The sequence below is a fragment of the Gopherus flavomarginatus genome, chromosome 3, assembly GCF_025201925.1.
Source record: "Gopherus flavomarginatus isolate rGopFla2 chromosome 3, rGopFla2.mat.asm, whole genome shotgun sequence".
Taxonomy (NCBI): domain Eukaryota; kingdom Metazoa; phylum Chordata; order Testudines; family Testudinidae; genus Gopherus; species Gopherus flavomarginatus.
This window is the reverse complement of record NC_066619.1, coordinates 253,397,439-253,412,593: the sequence shown is the minus strand read 5'-3', so window position 1 is coordinate 253,412,593 and position 15,155 is coordinate 253,397,439. Positions and strand designations below refer to the sequence as shown.

Here is a 15,155-nt window from a genome sequence, read left to right as displayed (position 1 = left end):
AAGACACTTCCATACAAATAAATCTTCCCACAAGTTGGACCTGTTCCTCAGCTCTTCTAGATCTGTCAGCAGATCAGCCCCTTTGTCTTCATACTGCAACTTCCTCAGTCCCCCCAAACTACACTGCTGCTTCATGCTTCACTTTTGAAGCTTTACACAGAGGATCCATTCCTCGACTGGTCCCAACAGCAGCTGCCACCAGTCAAGATTCAGGGACATCAGGATTACATAGTGCACACTATTCTTGATTCCAAACCACAATGAGGCTGACTCTACTACCTCATAGAATTGGAGGGCAACAGCCCCAAAGAACTCTCCTAGGAACCTGCTGCCTAGTAAAAAAGTCTTCACGGGGAACATCCTGACAAGCCAGGCCTGGCACCACACTAGAGGACAGCATGCATGAGGGACGGGGAGGCGTAAGGATCCACAGGACTAGAATGTTGTCAGTGAGGAACTAGATGAAACAGCATCCTGCAATTACTGGAGGATTAGGCACCACAGGAAGTACTGCCTGAACAGCCCAGAACAACAGAACCCTGCAGCTGCCTGAATGGCCCACACCAACCATTTAAACCAGAAAGTTGTTCCAGGGAGCTGATGGAGCAACAATTCACAATTCAGACTCTGACTTGCTACAGATCTCATCTTTTGCCCTGTCTTGACCCTGGCCTATCCTTAGTACCTATCTCCTGACTTGATTTGGTATCTAGTCTCCACTTCTGTCTTTGACCTCCAGCTCAGCAAACACTACTGGCCCAGCTGCCTTTGCCCCAGCCGTTGCAATTGGAGTATACATTCTGGGCAGAATCAGGGTCTTAGGGTAAGAGAGGGGACACTAAATTGAGCAGTGGTGCTTGAAGGGAGGTCTTTGACATGAGGAGAACTTCTCTCCCTGATAGAGAGTCTAAAGCTTAAATCCACACAAGGAGGTTACCCCACTTCTAACTCAAAGGTGGGAGTTCAGGATTGGGATGTTAGTTGAACAAACTCAATAGGGGTGATAAGAGGAAGTAAGGATGATGTAAAGATTCCTGAATAAATTACTCAAATTTCAATGCCTTATTTGACCTTCTGCTTCATGAGCCACTATGGGCAAGGAGGGAAGGAGAAATCTCTGCTTCGATGCCTACAAAAAACTCAACAGTGGTTAGGCAGCTGTTGTGCTGGGACTATTTCTTCTCATACTAATCAGTATCATCTGACTGTTTTCTTATCCTCCACAACGCACCCCGTTGTATCTCATCTTAGACTGTAAACTCTTCAGGGCCAGGATCTGCTTTGTCATATGTTTTTACAGTGCTTAGCACAATGGAGCCTGGCCCTCCAGACACCCGCTGTACAAACAATAATAAATCTAAAGAATCAGCAGAGCAACTCATGGGTTGTCTCCTGGATGAAGTATTTCATATGACCTCTGGCAGGCATAGGACTAATTTTCATTTCTGTTTAATAAAAGTTGTTTGTATATAAATGAAAATTCAAAGCATTTATCCTGTGGATATTTTTTACTGTGTATAAGATTTACTTTTTTTAAACCTCATGTTTCTTACAGATATATATTCACCTCATAGCTTTCTGATGAACTTAACAATAAGCCTTCCCCTTTTTATTTTCCATTGCCTTGTACATGTTTAGAATTCCAAGAAACTGCACTAGAGGAGGTAGATAACACAACTACAATAACTGCCCTTGAAATACACTGACTAGTGTATCATTCTAAAGCATTCAGGGATATAACACTTAGAACTGAGTTTTACATCCAAGCATCATCAGGATGAATTTGATAGCAGTGGAATATCATTGATTCCAACTGAGCTATATTGACTCACACCAAATGAAGATCTGGCCTACCTTTTATTTTATTTTGTTTTTCCTCTGAAACAGTAAAGCCACCAAAATTCATTTGTTATAATCAGCTTTTGAGGTGTGTTAAAAGTCTGCTGTGACAATGGGAAACACCAAGAACATAGAAAATATTAGTGGGTCCCAGCAGGTTTGTACTGCTGTTATAATGTCTGGACCTTCTTGTTATCAGAATAAATGCTAATTTGTCAAATGACACTTTTGAAGATCCAGTTTTGTAATTTACAGTTCTGAAAGAATCACTATTGCTAGCAGTTTGCATTCTGTATTGCTTCTCTAGGCCAAGCTCATTGCACTCAGGAAAGGCTCCTTGCATTCTTCCCTTCCCCCACCCCACACAAGCTCCCTGTATGCCACTCTCCCATCCCCCTCTATTTCAGGGACTCTATTCATCCTTCCCCATCCTCTCCCTCAGGCCAGGTTCCCTCATTCTTCCCACATGCTAGAGAATATCTGTGTTTGCCAATTACCTTTTTCCCTTGCCCAATTCCTCCCTTCCTCCCCACTCCCCACATACCATAATCGTCCATTCTCTTTCCTGCCAAGGCAGTCTGTGTGCCCCATCATTTCACGCTTCCCCTTCAACTCCCATACCATTCTTATTTCCTATCTTCCAGTCAGGAAGATAAGTCGTTCAGGGTGTCAACATTTTATACTAGGTTGAGATGGGGGGTGTTGCTATACTGTAAGGTGTTAATGGCTGCCATCAACCAGTTCTTTGATTGACAGACACAATTACAGAGGTGGCTGGAGCTGCTGGCTCTGCTAGCCAGATGTCAGGGGCTCTGTGTGTCCCCCATTTTCCCCCCTTTCAGTATTCTGATTTCAGTCCCTGAAATTGTAGAACTGATCAGATATGGTATTAACACGTTATCACATGACAAAAATGTCAGAGTTGAGCGTAGGGCCTCACTTTGCTCAGCCAATTAGTATACGTAATAAAACTGAGGATTAAAAAAAGCTGTATTTACATAACATTTACTATCACTCTGTCTCAAATTGTGGGGAGAAACGCTGTTCATTCATCTCAAATCACTTCTACCCCGATATAACGCTGTCTTCGGGAGCCAAAAAATCTTACCGTGTTATAGGTGAAACTGCTTTATATTGAACTTGCTTTGATCCACCAGAGAGCGCAGCCTGCCCCGCCCCCCCCCGGAGCACTGCTTTACTGCATTATATCCTAATTTGTGTTATTTCGGGTCGTGTTATATCAGGGTAGAAGTGTAGATGCCGGAATTAAAGATTGCAACATAAATCAACAAAAGTCAGTGTAATCCAACAATCTAATCCTGCTTCCACCAAAGTCAATGGCACAACTATCAATTTCAAGAGAAGCGAAGCAGGGACAGGGCCTTGCTTTTGTCTGTACACAGGTGGTGGTTCCTTGTTTTGTATTGATGAATTTCATTTAAAAGAAAGGTGTGGGGGAGCAGGCTATATGGAATGTTATTGTCTCTAGAGTGATATAATCTCTCATGTACAGAAACTGTTGACCTGATCCTCTAATTAGATATATTAGTGGGGACCCGTGCTCATGTAGAGCCTCAATAAAGTTAGGATTGAGCCTTAAATATTTATGGGAAACTACAGTTAATTTCATTAAGTCTGTAGGAAATGTTCAGACTGGGTAAATCGATATCTGAGCCTTGTTATTAAATCAGTATATATACCTGATATACTGGGATGGTTTTGATCTAAGGAAGCAGTTTATTTTCTGATACTGTAACATAGTTACTGGGTTGGCTGAGTGAGTTATACCAGGAAACACTCACTCACTCAGTCAACATGGCAACAGTATACACTATATGATAGACCAGACCAGCTTGGTTTTGTTATGTTCTATCATGGATCTGGAAGTGAGGCATGTGTTTGGAGGCTGAGAACATCTAGGCTTGGCAGTTCATAATCCTGGCACTTCAGGGCTTGCTGCATCAGTTATGAGTGTAAAAAACTTGCTTGAGCCCCTGCACCTAAATGCTTGAGCCCTGGCATCTCTTTCACTACAAATTAAGCACTGGGAAAAAAACCTTTGAAGACTAATGGAGAGAGGAAATCACTACATATTCCATATCTTGTCTGCTTTAAAATTATTTCTAGTATCGAAAGGTCTTAGTCATTATCATAAAACAATAACATGCAACATTTTATTTTCTTTTGTTTCTTTCTTTTGTTGCAGAAATGCAATAAAGCACCTGGAAAATTTTAACAAATGTCCCAAACGTGTGGCTTTTTTACAGTCTTATAACTCAAAACTGCTGAAGCTATTATGTTGAAATTTTGGTTTAAAAATCTCTCTTCTCAGGCTTACTTCTTGTAAACTAAGTTTCAGCACAAAGTGAATTCCTAATGCCTCTTAAGAGACACCCCAAAATTGATCTTTAAATAGAAATGATTACATAACTTTCTTATTTTATGGTAAAAGCAGTAGATTTCCCTTTGCAATGAACAAAACAATAAAAGAAAGGAAAGTACTGGAATAATGTCATAGCATTAAAATGAAATGATTTATAAGAATCACTTCATTTACTCTTTCTCAAGCAGCTGCACAGAGACTTTTTTTGCTCTCTGCAGTAAATATGAGTTTTTAATGTGCTTTTAAAAACATTCTGTAATTATGTGACTATTTTGGGGAACAGGGAGGAATAGTGTTTGGGAAGGGAACTGAGAAGTCCTACCTTCTGTCACTACTCCACCACTGATTTATTCTGTATCCTTGGGTAAATCACTTGGAAGGTTTAATTCGGCTCCTATTCAGGTAAATGCAAACATTTCCATTGACTTCATGTGGGAGTTGGATTGGACTCTTCAGGACCAATTGCAGTCAATAGAGCTATGCCAGGTTACATTGGCTGGGGATCTGTCTCTAATTGCCTTGTCCCTTAGTCTATCAGAAAGCAAAAGACTTTTTCAAGCATAAGCTAGGTTTGCTAAGTGACAACAATGTACTTATCCAGCACATCATTTACAAACCTCAAATGCTTAAAATCAAGGAAATGAAAAATTAAGGATGTCAAAACCCCCCCAGTGTTCATATATGACCCGAACCAGTTCCTGTTACAGTCAACATAAGTCTTTTCATTTACTTTACTTGGAGCTGGATTGGGTACATAATAAACAAACACATTGCCCCCGATTCACCTCTTCTCTGTGTAAAATGGCCAAATGACCCCGCCTGTATAAAGGGGGCTTCCTAGTAGCATAGGGATAGTGAGCAGCGCTACACCATTTCCTTCTCACAGATCCTGGTACGGGTCAGGAAAAGTAACCAGAGTGCACTTTGCTGTAGTTATTCTATGCCAGCAGATCACTCTATAGGTGACTGAGAGCTGCAGCTGTAATTTACAGTGGCTTTGATGCTGGCCCTGGGATTGGGGAATGTAAAAGTGACTTAAAGCCACCTTTACCCTCTCCCATTTAGTTCTAGCCTTCATACAACATGGCCAGACCACAGAACCTGAAGCAGAAGATAGTCTACTACTTATTTATACCTAGGTTCTTTAATACAAGAGGTAAGAATGTTCTATTCCTCCATACAAACCATGGAATTTATGCACCCTGTAACTTTGTAAGAATTTTTTTAATAATTTGAGTATGTGTGTGATTGCATAGTAAAAGACTGTAGCATACGGTGCATGCAGCTCATTATTTCCTGTGTTTTGAATGCTTAAAAAGGCAACTAACATTCTCATATCATTTTCTTTTTTACCTAAGCTTGGCCATAGTAAGTCAGAACAGTGGTCCATCTAGCCTAGTACCCTGTCTTGTGACAGTGGCCAGTGACAGATGATTCAGAGGGAATGAACAGAACAGGGTAATTATCGAGTGCTTCATCCCCTGTTATCCAGTCCCACCTTCTGGAGGTTTAGAGGCACCCCGAGCATAGGGTTGCATCGCTGACCATCTTGGCTAACAGCCATTGATGGACCTATGATCCATGAACTTACCTAATTTTATCTTTTTGAACCCAGTTATACTTTTGGCCTTCACAACATCCCCTGGCAATGAGTTCCATAGGTTGATTATGTGTTGTGGGAGAAGTACTTACTTTTGTTTGTTGCTTATTAATTTCATTGGGTGAACTCTATCATATCCTCCCTTAGTCATCTCTTTTCTAAGATGAACAGTTCCAGTCTTTTTAATCTCTCCTCATATGAAAACTGTTCCAAACCCCTAATCATTTTCATTGCCTTTTTCTGCATCTTTTCCAATTCTAATGTATCTTTTTTGAGATGGGGCGACCAGAACTGCAAGCAGTATTCCAAGTGTGGGCATACCACAAATTTATATACTGTCATTATGTTATTTTCTGTCATTTCATCTATCCCTCTCCTAATGGCTCCTAACATTCTGTTAGCTTTTTTCACTGCAGCTGCGCACTGAACAGATGTTTTCAGAGAACCATCCATGATGACTCCAGGATCTTTCTTGAGTGGTAACAGCAGTGCTTAGTTAGTGCCAGGGCTTACCAGGCTGATCCTTGGCACCTCTAGGTTTGGCAATTCAGCCAGTTATGAAAGTAAAAAAATTACTTCAGCCCTGGCACCTAATTGCTTGACCCTCAGCACCTTTCGTTACAAATTAAGCACTGGGTAACAACTAACATCAGTTTGTATGTATAGTTAGGATGTTTTCCGATATACGTTATTTTAACGTATCAACTTTCAATTTTGTCTGCCATTTTGTTGCTCAGTTTTACCCAGTTTACTTAGTTCCCTTGTAACTCTTTACAGTCAGATTTAGACTTAACTGTCTTGAGTAATTTTGTATCATCTGCAAATTTTGCCACCTCACTTTCACCACCTTTTCCAGATCATTTGTGAATATGTTGAAAAGCACAGGTCCCAGTACAGATCCTTGGGGGAACCCACTATTTACCTCTCTCCATTGTGAAATATGACCATTTACGCTATCTTTTCTTTCCTACCGTTTTAACCAGTTACTGATCTATGAGGACTTTCCCTTCTATCCCATGACTCCTTTCTTTGCCTAAGACCCTTTAATGAGGAACCCTGTCATAGGCTTTCTGAAAATCCAGCTACACTATGTGGACTGGATCACCCTTGTCCACATGCTTCTTGACATCCTCAAAGAATTGTAATAGATGGGTGAGGCATGATTTCCCTTTACAAACGCCATGTTGATTCTTCCCCAATATATTGTGTATTTCTAGGTGTCTGAGAATTCTGTTCTTTAATATAATTTGAACCAATTTGCCTGATACTGAAGTTAGGCTTACTGGCCTGTAATTGCCAGAATCTCCTCTAGGGTCTTTTTTTTTTTAATTGGTGTTACCTTAGCTATCTTCCAGTCATCTAGTACAGAGGCTGATTTAAGCAATAGGTTATATATTACAGTTAGTAGTTCAGCAATTTCATATATTAGTTTCTGCAAAACTGTTGGGTGAACACCCTCTGGTCTTAGTGACTTATTACTGTTTAATTTATGTATTTTTTCCCACACCTCCTCTACCGGACACCTCAATCTCAGACGGTTCCTAAAAAGAATGACTTGGGTGTGAGGATAACCCCCATATCCTCTTCAGTGAAGACAGATGCAAAGAATTAATTTAGCTACTCCACAATGACCTGGTCTTCCCTGAGTGCTCCTTCAGTACCTCAATTGTCCAACAGTCCCACTGGACCCCACTGTTTGGTAGGATTCCTGTTTCTGTTGTACTTAAAAAAACATTGCGTTTAGTTTTTGTGTCATTAGCTAGAAGCTTGTCAAAGTCATTCTTGGCTTGATTTATTATATTTTTCACTTGACTTTCTACACTTGAATTTCCTAGATCAAGATTATAAATGTAGGGCATGGTGCAGTTTGCGCACCCCTCCCTGTGTACTTCAGAGTTCCATGAGAAATTGACTCTGCACCAGTTACATAAGTTGGCCTTAATGTTACAAAATGTGAGCAAAAGTTCTTATTTAATGCTTACTGTGGCAAACCTCCATAGACAACAAAGATTAAGGAAGAAAGATTGAAGCGTTTGACCCATTTCTAAATATTATTTCATATATATATATGAAATAATCATTTTTCTTTAAAAATAGTTATTGTATTCAGCACTTCCTTGATTTCTTTAAATTCAAAATAGGAAGATGTGATTAAAAAGGAATACCCATATGCAAGCAGGACCAATTCACACCATTAAATATTAGCTTCATTCATGCAGACTGTAGTTTATGGATGGCACAAAGTTCTTGAGTGAAAATAATCTATGGTGGAAGTATCCATAGGAGAATCTTTAAAAATGCATCTAGTCCAAATAATGTACACCTGTCAAAAAACAGATCAAATAAACTTTTATCAGTCATCGACAAAAATAGTTCATCATAACTCAAATTACGTATACATACAGACTTTTTTTTTCTCTCTTAAGCAAAAACTCAAGAAATGTGACCCTCGTTGGAGGGTCTATATCAGATGAATGCTACTAAACTAGTTCTATAGAAAGAGTGTGAAGTATTCTTTGTAAGGTGAGACAACATGCATTGTGATGTAGTGAAAACTGTGTATACGCAACTAATCAGCCTTTCTTTCCAATGAACATTGATGTAGAGTGGTCTGGCATGATCATATCACAGCTAATGTTTTCCTTTTTTTAACCAAACTACTTAATCCCTGGTGTTTTCTGATTACCTTCATAGACTCTATTTAATATTCATGAGGTCACATGGCAGAAGAACAAATATTTAATGAAGGAAATGTCAGAAACAGAAACAGGCCAGAGATTTTTTTAAAAAAAAACTGTATTACCAAACCTTTACATAAATACAAAAGAAAAAAGTCATAATTTTCACCTAGTGTTCTCATTTTCCCTGTTTATTTAAACAATAGAGGCAGTTCAGTGCTGTGAGATTCAGGGTTGAAGCACACTGGATTCAGTAGAATCATAGATGCTAGTCCTGTATGGTTGTTTCAGTATTTTATCCTTCCAAGGTATATCATTTGAGAGTATTACTAGTGTATAGCCTAAAGAATTCTTGGTACTTTACAGATAAAATAGACTCTTTGTCTAGTGGTAACAATAGCAAAAAATCTCACATTTTGTTTCACAAAGATGTTTTATTATTACATATCAACATAAATAATATTCATCACCCAGTACAAGTTCAAATCGTATGAGTGACAATGTACCAACATTGTTTCTTGTTTTGGATATCGCAATAATGGAAACTTTTTGGATGGATATATAATGTGTCGCAGAGTCCACTGGCAGATAGGAATAGATTCTAAGGTCCCTTTGTTAGAGTTAAGGTCTGAAAGTAAGAATTCCTGAAAAACTCTGAAGACTGTCTTATATTTATTTTACAGAGCAAAGCAATGTATTTTCAATAGCTATACCACAGATGGGATACCGTCTGTTAGCATATGGCATTGACTCTTGAAGGAATGTGTTGGCTAATATATGTAGTTTTGGCCATTTAAATAAAACAATTTTTAAAAAAAGAGGATCCCGGGTTATACAATAGCTCACTAAGTGCCTTGAATCCTATACTGTAACTTCAAGGGGTTCCATTCAGGCAGAACAATCCACCTGCATGGATCACAATGCAGGATCAGGGACTAAAGGAGTAGAAGTTCCAGAAGGTGGTTCAAACATAGCACCCGTAGACTATATTTGGAAAAGAATGGCTTTTACTTACACCAATACTGGAATCTGAATTTGTTCAGATTTCTTGGGTGGGGTGGAGGTGGGGAAGGTGTGGGAAAAGTGCGTGTGTGTGTAAGTTTAGTTCATTTTTTGTACAGAAAAGTATATTTGTGAACTGGGATAACTACTTCAGTGGCATAGCTATAATACTGTAAAGTGCTCTAAAACAATAATATACAAGGCAACATTGATTGGTGATGACTGCTATATCAGGGCATAGTCTAGTTAAGACATGTCCGTTTTGTTATTAACATAGGCCAACTTACACTCTGTTTCACATGTGTTTCCATTTGTTAGTCTGATTCTCTGGTTCATTTCACTAGTTTATGTGGGTGTGACTCCACTGAAGTCAGACCTGCATAAACTCAGTGGCATTACACCAGCACAAAAATGGTGTAATGGAGCTAGGAATCAGACGTACAGGCAATGGGTTTTCACCTGTGCAACTGAGAGTAGACTCTAGCCCAGGGATCGGCAACCTTTGGCACGCAGCCCGCCAGGGTAAGCACCCTGGCAGGTTGGGCCAGTTTGTTTACCTGTGCGTCAGCAGACTTGGCCGATCGCAGCTCCCACTGGCCGTGGTTTGCCGCTCCAGGCCAATGGGGGCTGTGGGAAGTGGTGCAGGCCAAGGGATGTGCTGGCTGCCACTTCCCGCAGCCCCCGTTGGCCTGGAGCGGCGAACCACGGTCAGTGGGAGCTGCGATCGGCCGAACCTGCTGACGCAGCAGATAAACAAAGTGGTCCGGCCCACCGGGGTGCTTACCCTGGCGGGCCGCGTGCCAGAGGTTGCCGATCCCTGATCTAGCCCCTACATTTTACACATCCTTTCTTTTTAGAAGTATGCAGACTGAGTAAATGTGAAAGAGTATGGATATAGACTGTATGTATTTCTACATGCCATGACCCGGAAAAGGGCATGTTCTCTAGGAAGAAGGGAATTTCATGGAACAATGGTGCATGCTCAGTAAATAAGATCCGTGTTCATTTTCAGTGCTGGTTTCTGGCAAGAAAAGTACTATACAATGTCAGAATAACCAACACCTATGGGGCGTTGTATGAGAAAATTGCATTAAATAAAAGGGTTGGTGGTTTAGTTAAGCCTCTATTTTCCAAAGCAGGTAAGCTGCTTTTTTTCTGAAGACAGGAAATATAAATTATTTAGCTTGTGATTTCATAAGTTTTTAATGGCTGGGTTTTTTAAAGAAAGCTTATAGTGGTATATCATCCTTTCAATTGCACTTAGCAACTTGACTGTGCCTTAATAAAGCTTTTTGCAGCTTAATTTTCCATTAGCTTCTGGGCAATGGATCTGAACTTCTGATTTGAGTATTTTAGAACTTTTTCTTGTCAGATCTCTTTTGGACTTAAAAGAAGCTTTAGGCTTTGTTTACGTTAGCACTTTTGCCTGTAAATCTTTTGTCGGTCAGGGGTGTGAAAAAAAGACATATGTTTCACCAACAAAAGCACTGGTGTGGGCAGTGCTATGTCGGCGGGAAAGCATCTCCCACCAGCACAGAGCAGCTACACAGGAGACCTTACAGCGGCACAGCTGCAGCCGTATATTTGTGCCACGGTAAGGTCCATGGTGTAGACATAGCCTTTGATTGATGAACTGACTTAAGACATATTGACACTACCATCTTGTGATGTGTGATTACAGCTCATGTAGACATAGCCAAGCTAGATTTAACTTAGCCATTTGGGGTACCAGAGCAGAGAAGCTACAGCAGTATCTTGCTGAATCAAGACTTCAGTCACACGTATGATTCTCCTTTTATTATGTCCTGCTGTATGTATTTGTTTCTTTTGTTAATGTCCCTAAAAAACTGGTTGTTGTTTTTGGTACCATGTCATCTCTACAGCTTTCATTTAAAATAACCATACAGCAATTTTAAATATCAGATGAACTATATAAAAACAATAAATCATTCCTAACAGCCATTCTTCAATAATTCAGATCTGACCTAATATAAAGCCAGTTGAGAAAAGGGTAATTTTTGTAAAGGACCTGTGTTATTGCAGCTCATTATTTTTGCATATACAGCAAATACTAGGCAATGAAAATAAACCAAAGCACTATATACAATTAGTAATGCAGATGCTGAAGACAGTTTTATTCTCTGTTATTACTATTACTCTGCTTCATTTCTTATGTATAAAACAGACTAATGGTGTAAATACATATAATATTAATATCCTCTGTTAATAAAACCAATAGTTTGAAAGTGATGTTTAGATATGTTAGCTTACAAATGAGCATCAAATACAAATTCTGCTCTCATTTCAGACAGATGGGTAGTGCTGTGCTGCCAATATTCTACCAAGGGGCTTCCTCAAAGAAATGTGCCCTTTGGCCTGTGACAAAGCTAATGTGTATGTAACAAAAAGAGTGGAGCTAATGTTTTCCGAATGGAGGAGAGCGGGACTGAGAAATCTCTTTGTTTTCCTATTTAAACAAAAATAATCATAAACATAATCCCTGATTTGCAGCTTTTTAAAAGTGATGGCATGATAGAAGTCCCAAGCATCAAAGCAACACCAGCTGGCAAACAAGCTTGTAGTAAGCTGCACTCTGCAGGAAACATCTATATTTTTTTCCTGAAAAGTTATCCTAAATATTTTGATAGAACAACACAGTGCTCAGAAGTTTGCCTCTTTCCCATCCTGTCCCAACATACTTCCTATATTAGGGATGAAGAGGAGGAGGCAGCATTGTTGCCTGCTACACCACTATGGCCTGGTCTACACAACGCGTCTAAACCGATTTTAGCAGCGTTAAACTGATTTAACGCTGTACCCATCCACACTACGAGGCCCTTTATATCGATATAAAGGGCTCTTTATATCGGTTTCTGTACTCCTCCCCAACGAGAGGAGTGGCGCTAAAATTGGTATTACCATATCGGATTAGGGTTAGTGTGGCCGCAAATTGACGGTATTGGCCTCCGGGCGGTATCCCACAGTGCACCACTGTGACCACTCTGGACAGCAATCTCAGCTCGGATGCAGTGGCCAGGTAAACAGGAAAAGCCCTGCGAAATTTTGATTTTTATTTCCTGTTTGCCCAGCATGGAGCTCTGATCAGCACGGGTGGCAATGCAGTCCCAAATCCAAAAAGAGCTCCAGCATGGACCATATGGAAGATACTGAATCTGATCGCTGTATGGGGAAACAAATCTGTTCTATCAGAGCTCCATTACAGAAGATGAAATGCCAAAGCATTTGAAAAAAAAATCTACAGGCTACACAGTGCTGCGTGACAAGCATAACGGGAAGCCAGAGACTCAAACGAATGCTCATGGAGGGAGGGAGGGGGTACTGAGGACTCCAGCTATCCCACAGTCCACAGCAGTCTCTGAAAAGTATTTGCATTCTTGGCTGAGCTCCCAATTCCTGTAGGGTCAAACACATTGTCCGGCGTGGTTCAGGGAATAGCTCATCAATTTACTCCCTCCCCCCCACGTGAAAGAAAAGGGAAAGAAATCGTTTCTTGACTTTTTTCAGTGTCACCCTATGTCTACTGAATGCTGCTGGTAGACGCGATGCTGCAGCAGTGAAGACCAGTATCCGCTCCTCTCCCCTCTCCGGTGGCAGACGGTGCAGTAGGACTGGTAACCATCCTTCTTATCAACCTGTGAGTGCTCCTGGCTGGCTTCAGGTGAGGCTGGCTGGGGGCGCCTGGGTGAAAATAGGAATGACTCCTGGTCATTCCCAGTAGATGGTACAGAACGGCTGGTAACCATCTTCATCATAGCAACTGGGGGCTGAGCTTCAATGAGCCCCCTCTCTTTCATGTGAAAAGAAAAGATTCTGTACTGCCTGGACTATCATAGCAGTGGGATGCTGGGCTCCTCTCCCCCACACTGCTTAATGTCCTGCCTGGACTATCATAGCACTGGGAGGCTGCCTCCCCCTCATTTTATGTCACTAAAAACTCAGTAAAAGCAGCAAAGAATCCTGTGGCACCTTATAGACTAACAGACGTTTTGGAGCATGAGCTTTCGTGGGTGAATACCCACTTCCTCAGATGCATGTAATGGAAATATCCAGGGGCAGGTATATATATGTGTGCTAGCAAGCAAGCTAGAGATAACGAGGTCAGTTCAATCAGGGAGGATGAGGCCCTGTTCTAGCAGTTGAGGTGTGAAAACCAAGAGAGGAGAAACTGGTTCTGTAATTGGCAAGCCATTCACAGTCTTTGTTCAATCCTGAGCTGATGGTGTCAAATTTGCAGATGAACTGAAGCTCAGCAGTTTCTCTTTGAAGTCTGGTCCTGAAGTTTTTTTGCTGCAGGATGGCCACCTTAAGGTCTGCTATAGTGTGGCCAGGGAGGTTGAAGTGCTCTCCTACAGGTTTTTGTATATTGCCATTCCTAATGTCTGATTTGTGTCCATTTATCCTTTTCCGTAGAGACTGTCCAGTTTGGCCGATGTACATAGCAGAGGGGCATTGCTGGCATATGATGGCGTATATTACATGGGTGGATGTGCAGGTGAATGAACCAGTGATGGTGTGGCTGATCTGGTTAGGTCCTGTGATGGTGTCGCTGGTGTAGATATGTGGGCAGAGTTGGCACCGAGGTTTGTTGCATGGATTGGTTCCTGAGCTAGAGTTATTATGGTGTGGTGTGCAGTTACTGGTGAGAATATGTTTCAGGTTGGCAGGTTGTCTGTGGGCAAGGATTGGCCTGCCACCCAAGGCTTGTGAAAGTGTGGGATCATTGTCCAGGATGGGTTGTAGATCCTTGATGATGCGTTGGAGGGGTTTTAGCTGGGGGCTGTATGTGATGGCCAGTGGAGTCCTGTTGGTTTCTCTCTTGGGTTTGTCTTGCAGTAGGAGGCTTCTGGGTACACGTCTGGCTCTGTTGATCTGTTTCCTTATTTCCTCATGTGGGTATTGTAGTTTTGAGAATGCTTGGTGGAGATTTTGTAGGTGTTGGTCTCTGTCTGAGGGGTCAGAGCAGATGCGGTTGTACCTCAGTGCTTGGCTGTAGACAATGGATCGTGTGATGTGCCCGGGATGGAAGCTGGAGGCATGAAGGTAGGCATAGCGGTCGGTGGGTTTTCGATATAGGGTGGTGTTAATGTGACCATCACTTATTTGCACCGTGGTGTCAAGAAAGTGGACCTCCCGTGTAGATTGGTCCAGGCTGAGGTTGATGGTGGGGTGGAAGCTGTTGAAATCACGGTGGAATTTTTCCAGAGTCTCCTTCCCATGGGTCCAGATGATGAAGATGTCATCAATGTAGCGTAGGTAGAGAAGGGGTGTGAGTGGACGAGAGCTGAGGAAGTGTTGTTCCAGGTTGGCCATGAAGATATTGGCATATTGTGGGGCCATGCGGGTGCCCATAGCAGTGCCACTGATCTGGAGATATAGATTGTCATCAAATTTGAAATAGTTGTGTGTAAGTATAAAGGCACAGAGCTCAGCAGCCAGTTGTGCTGTGGCATCATCAGGGATAGTGTTCCTGACAGCTTGTATTCCATCTGTGTGTGGGATGTTTGTGTAGAGAGCCTCTACATCCATGGTGGCTAGGATGGTGTTTTCTGGGAGGTCACCAATGCATTGTAGTTTCCTCAGGAAATCAGTGGTGTCACGGAGATAGCTGGGAGTGCTGGTGGCATAGGGTCTG

General features: G+C 41.5%; 1 protein-coding gene across 1 annotated transcript in view; it reads right to left on the bottom strand.

Moving 5' to 3' along the window:
- Positions 1–14,869, bottom strand: part of LOC127048246 (uncharacterized) — a 176,954-nt gene extending 162,085 nt beyond the window's left edge. The window contains exon 1 of the mRNA XM_050947857.1: positions 13,490–14,869. Within this exon, the coding sequence (XP_050803814.1) occupies positions 13,631–14,860 (1,230 nt within the window). The 5' untranslated portion in view covers positions 14,861–14,869 and the 3' untranslated portion in view covers positions 13,490–13,630. The remainder of the gene's footprint in view (positions 1–13,489) is intronic.
- Between the last annotated feature and the right edge of the window lie 286 nt (positions 14,870–15,155).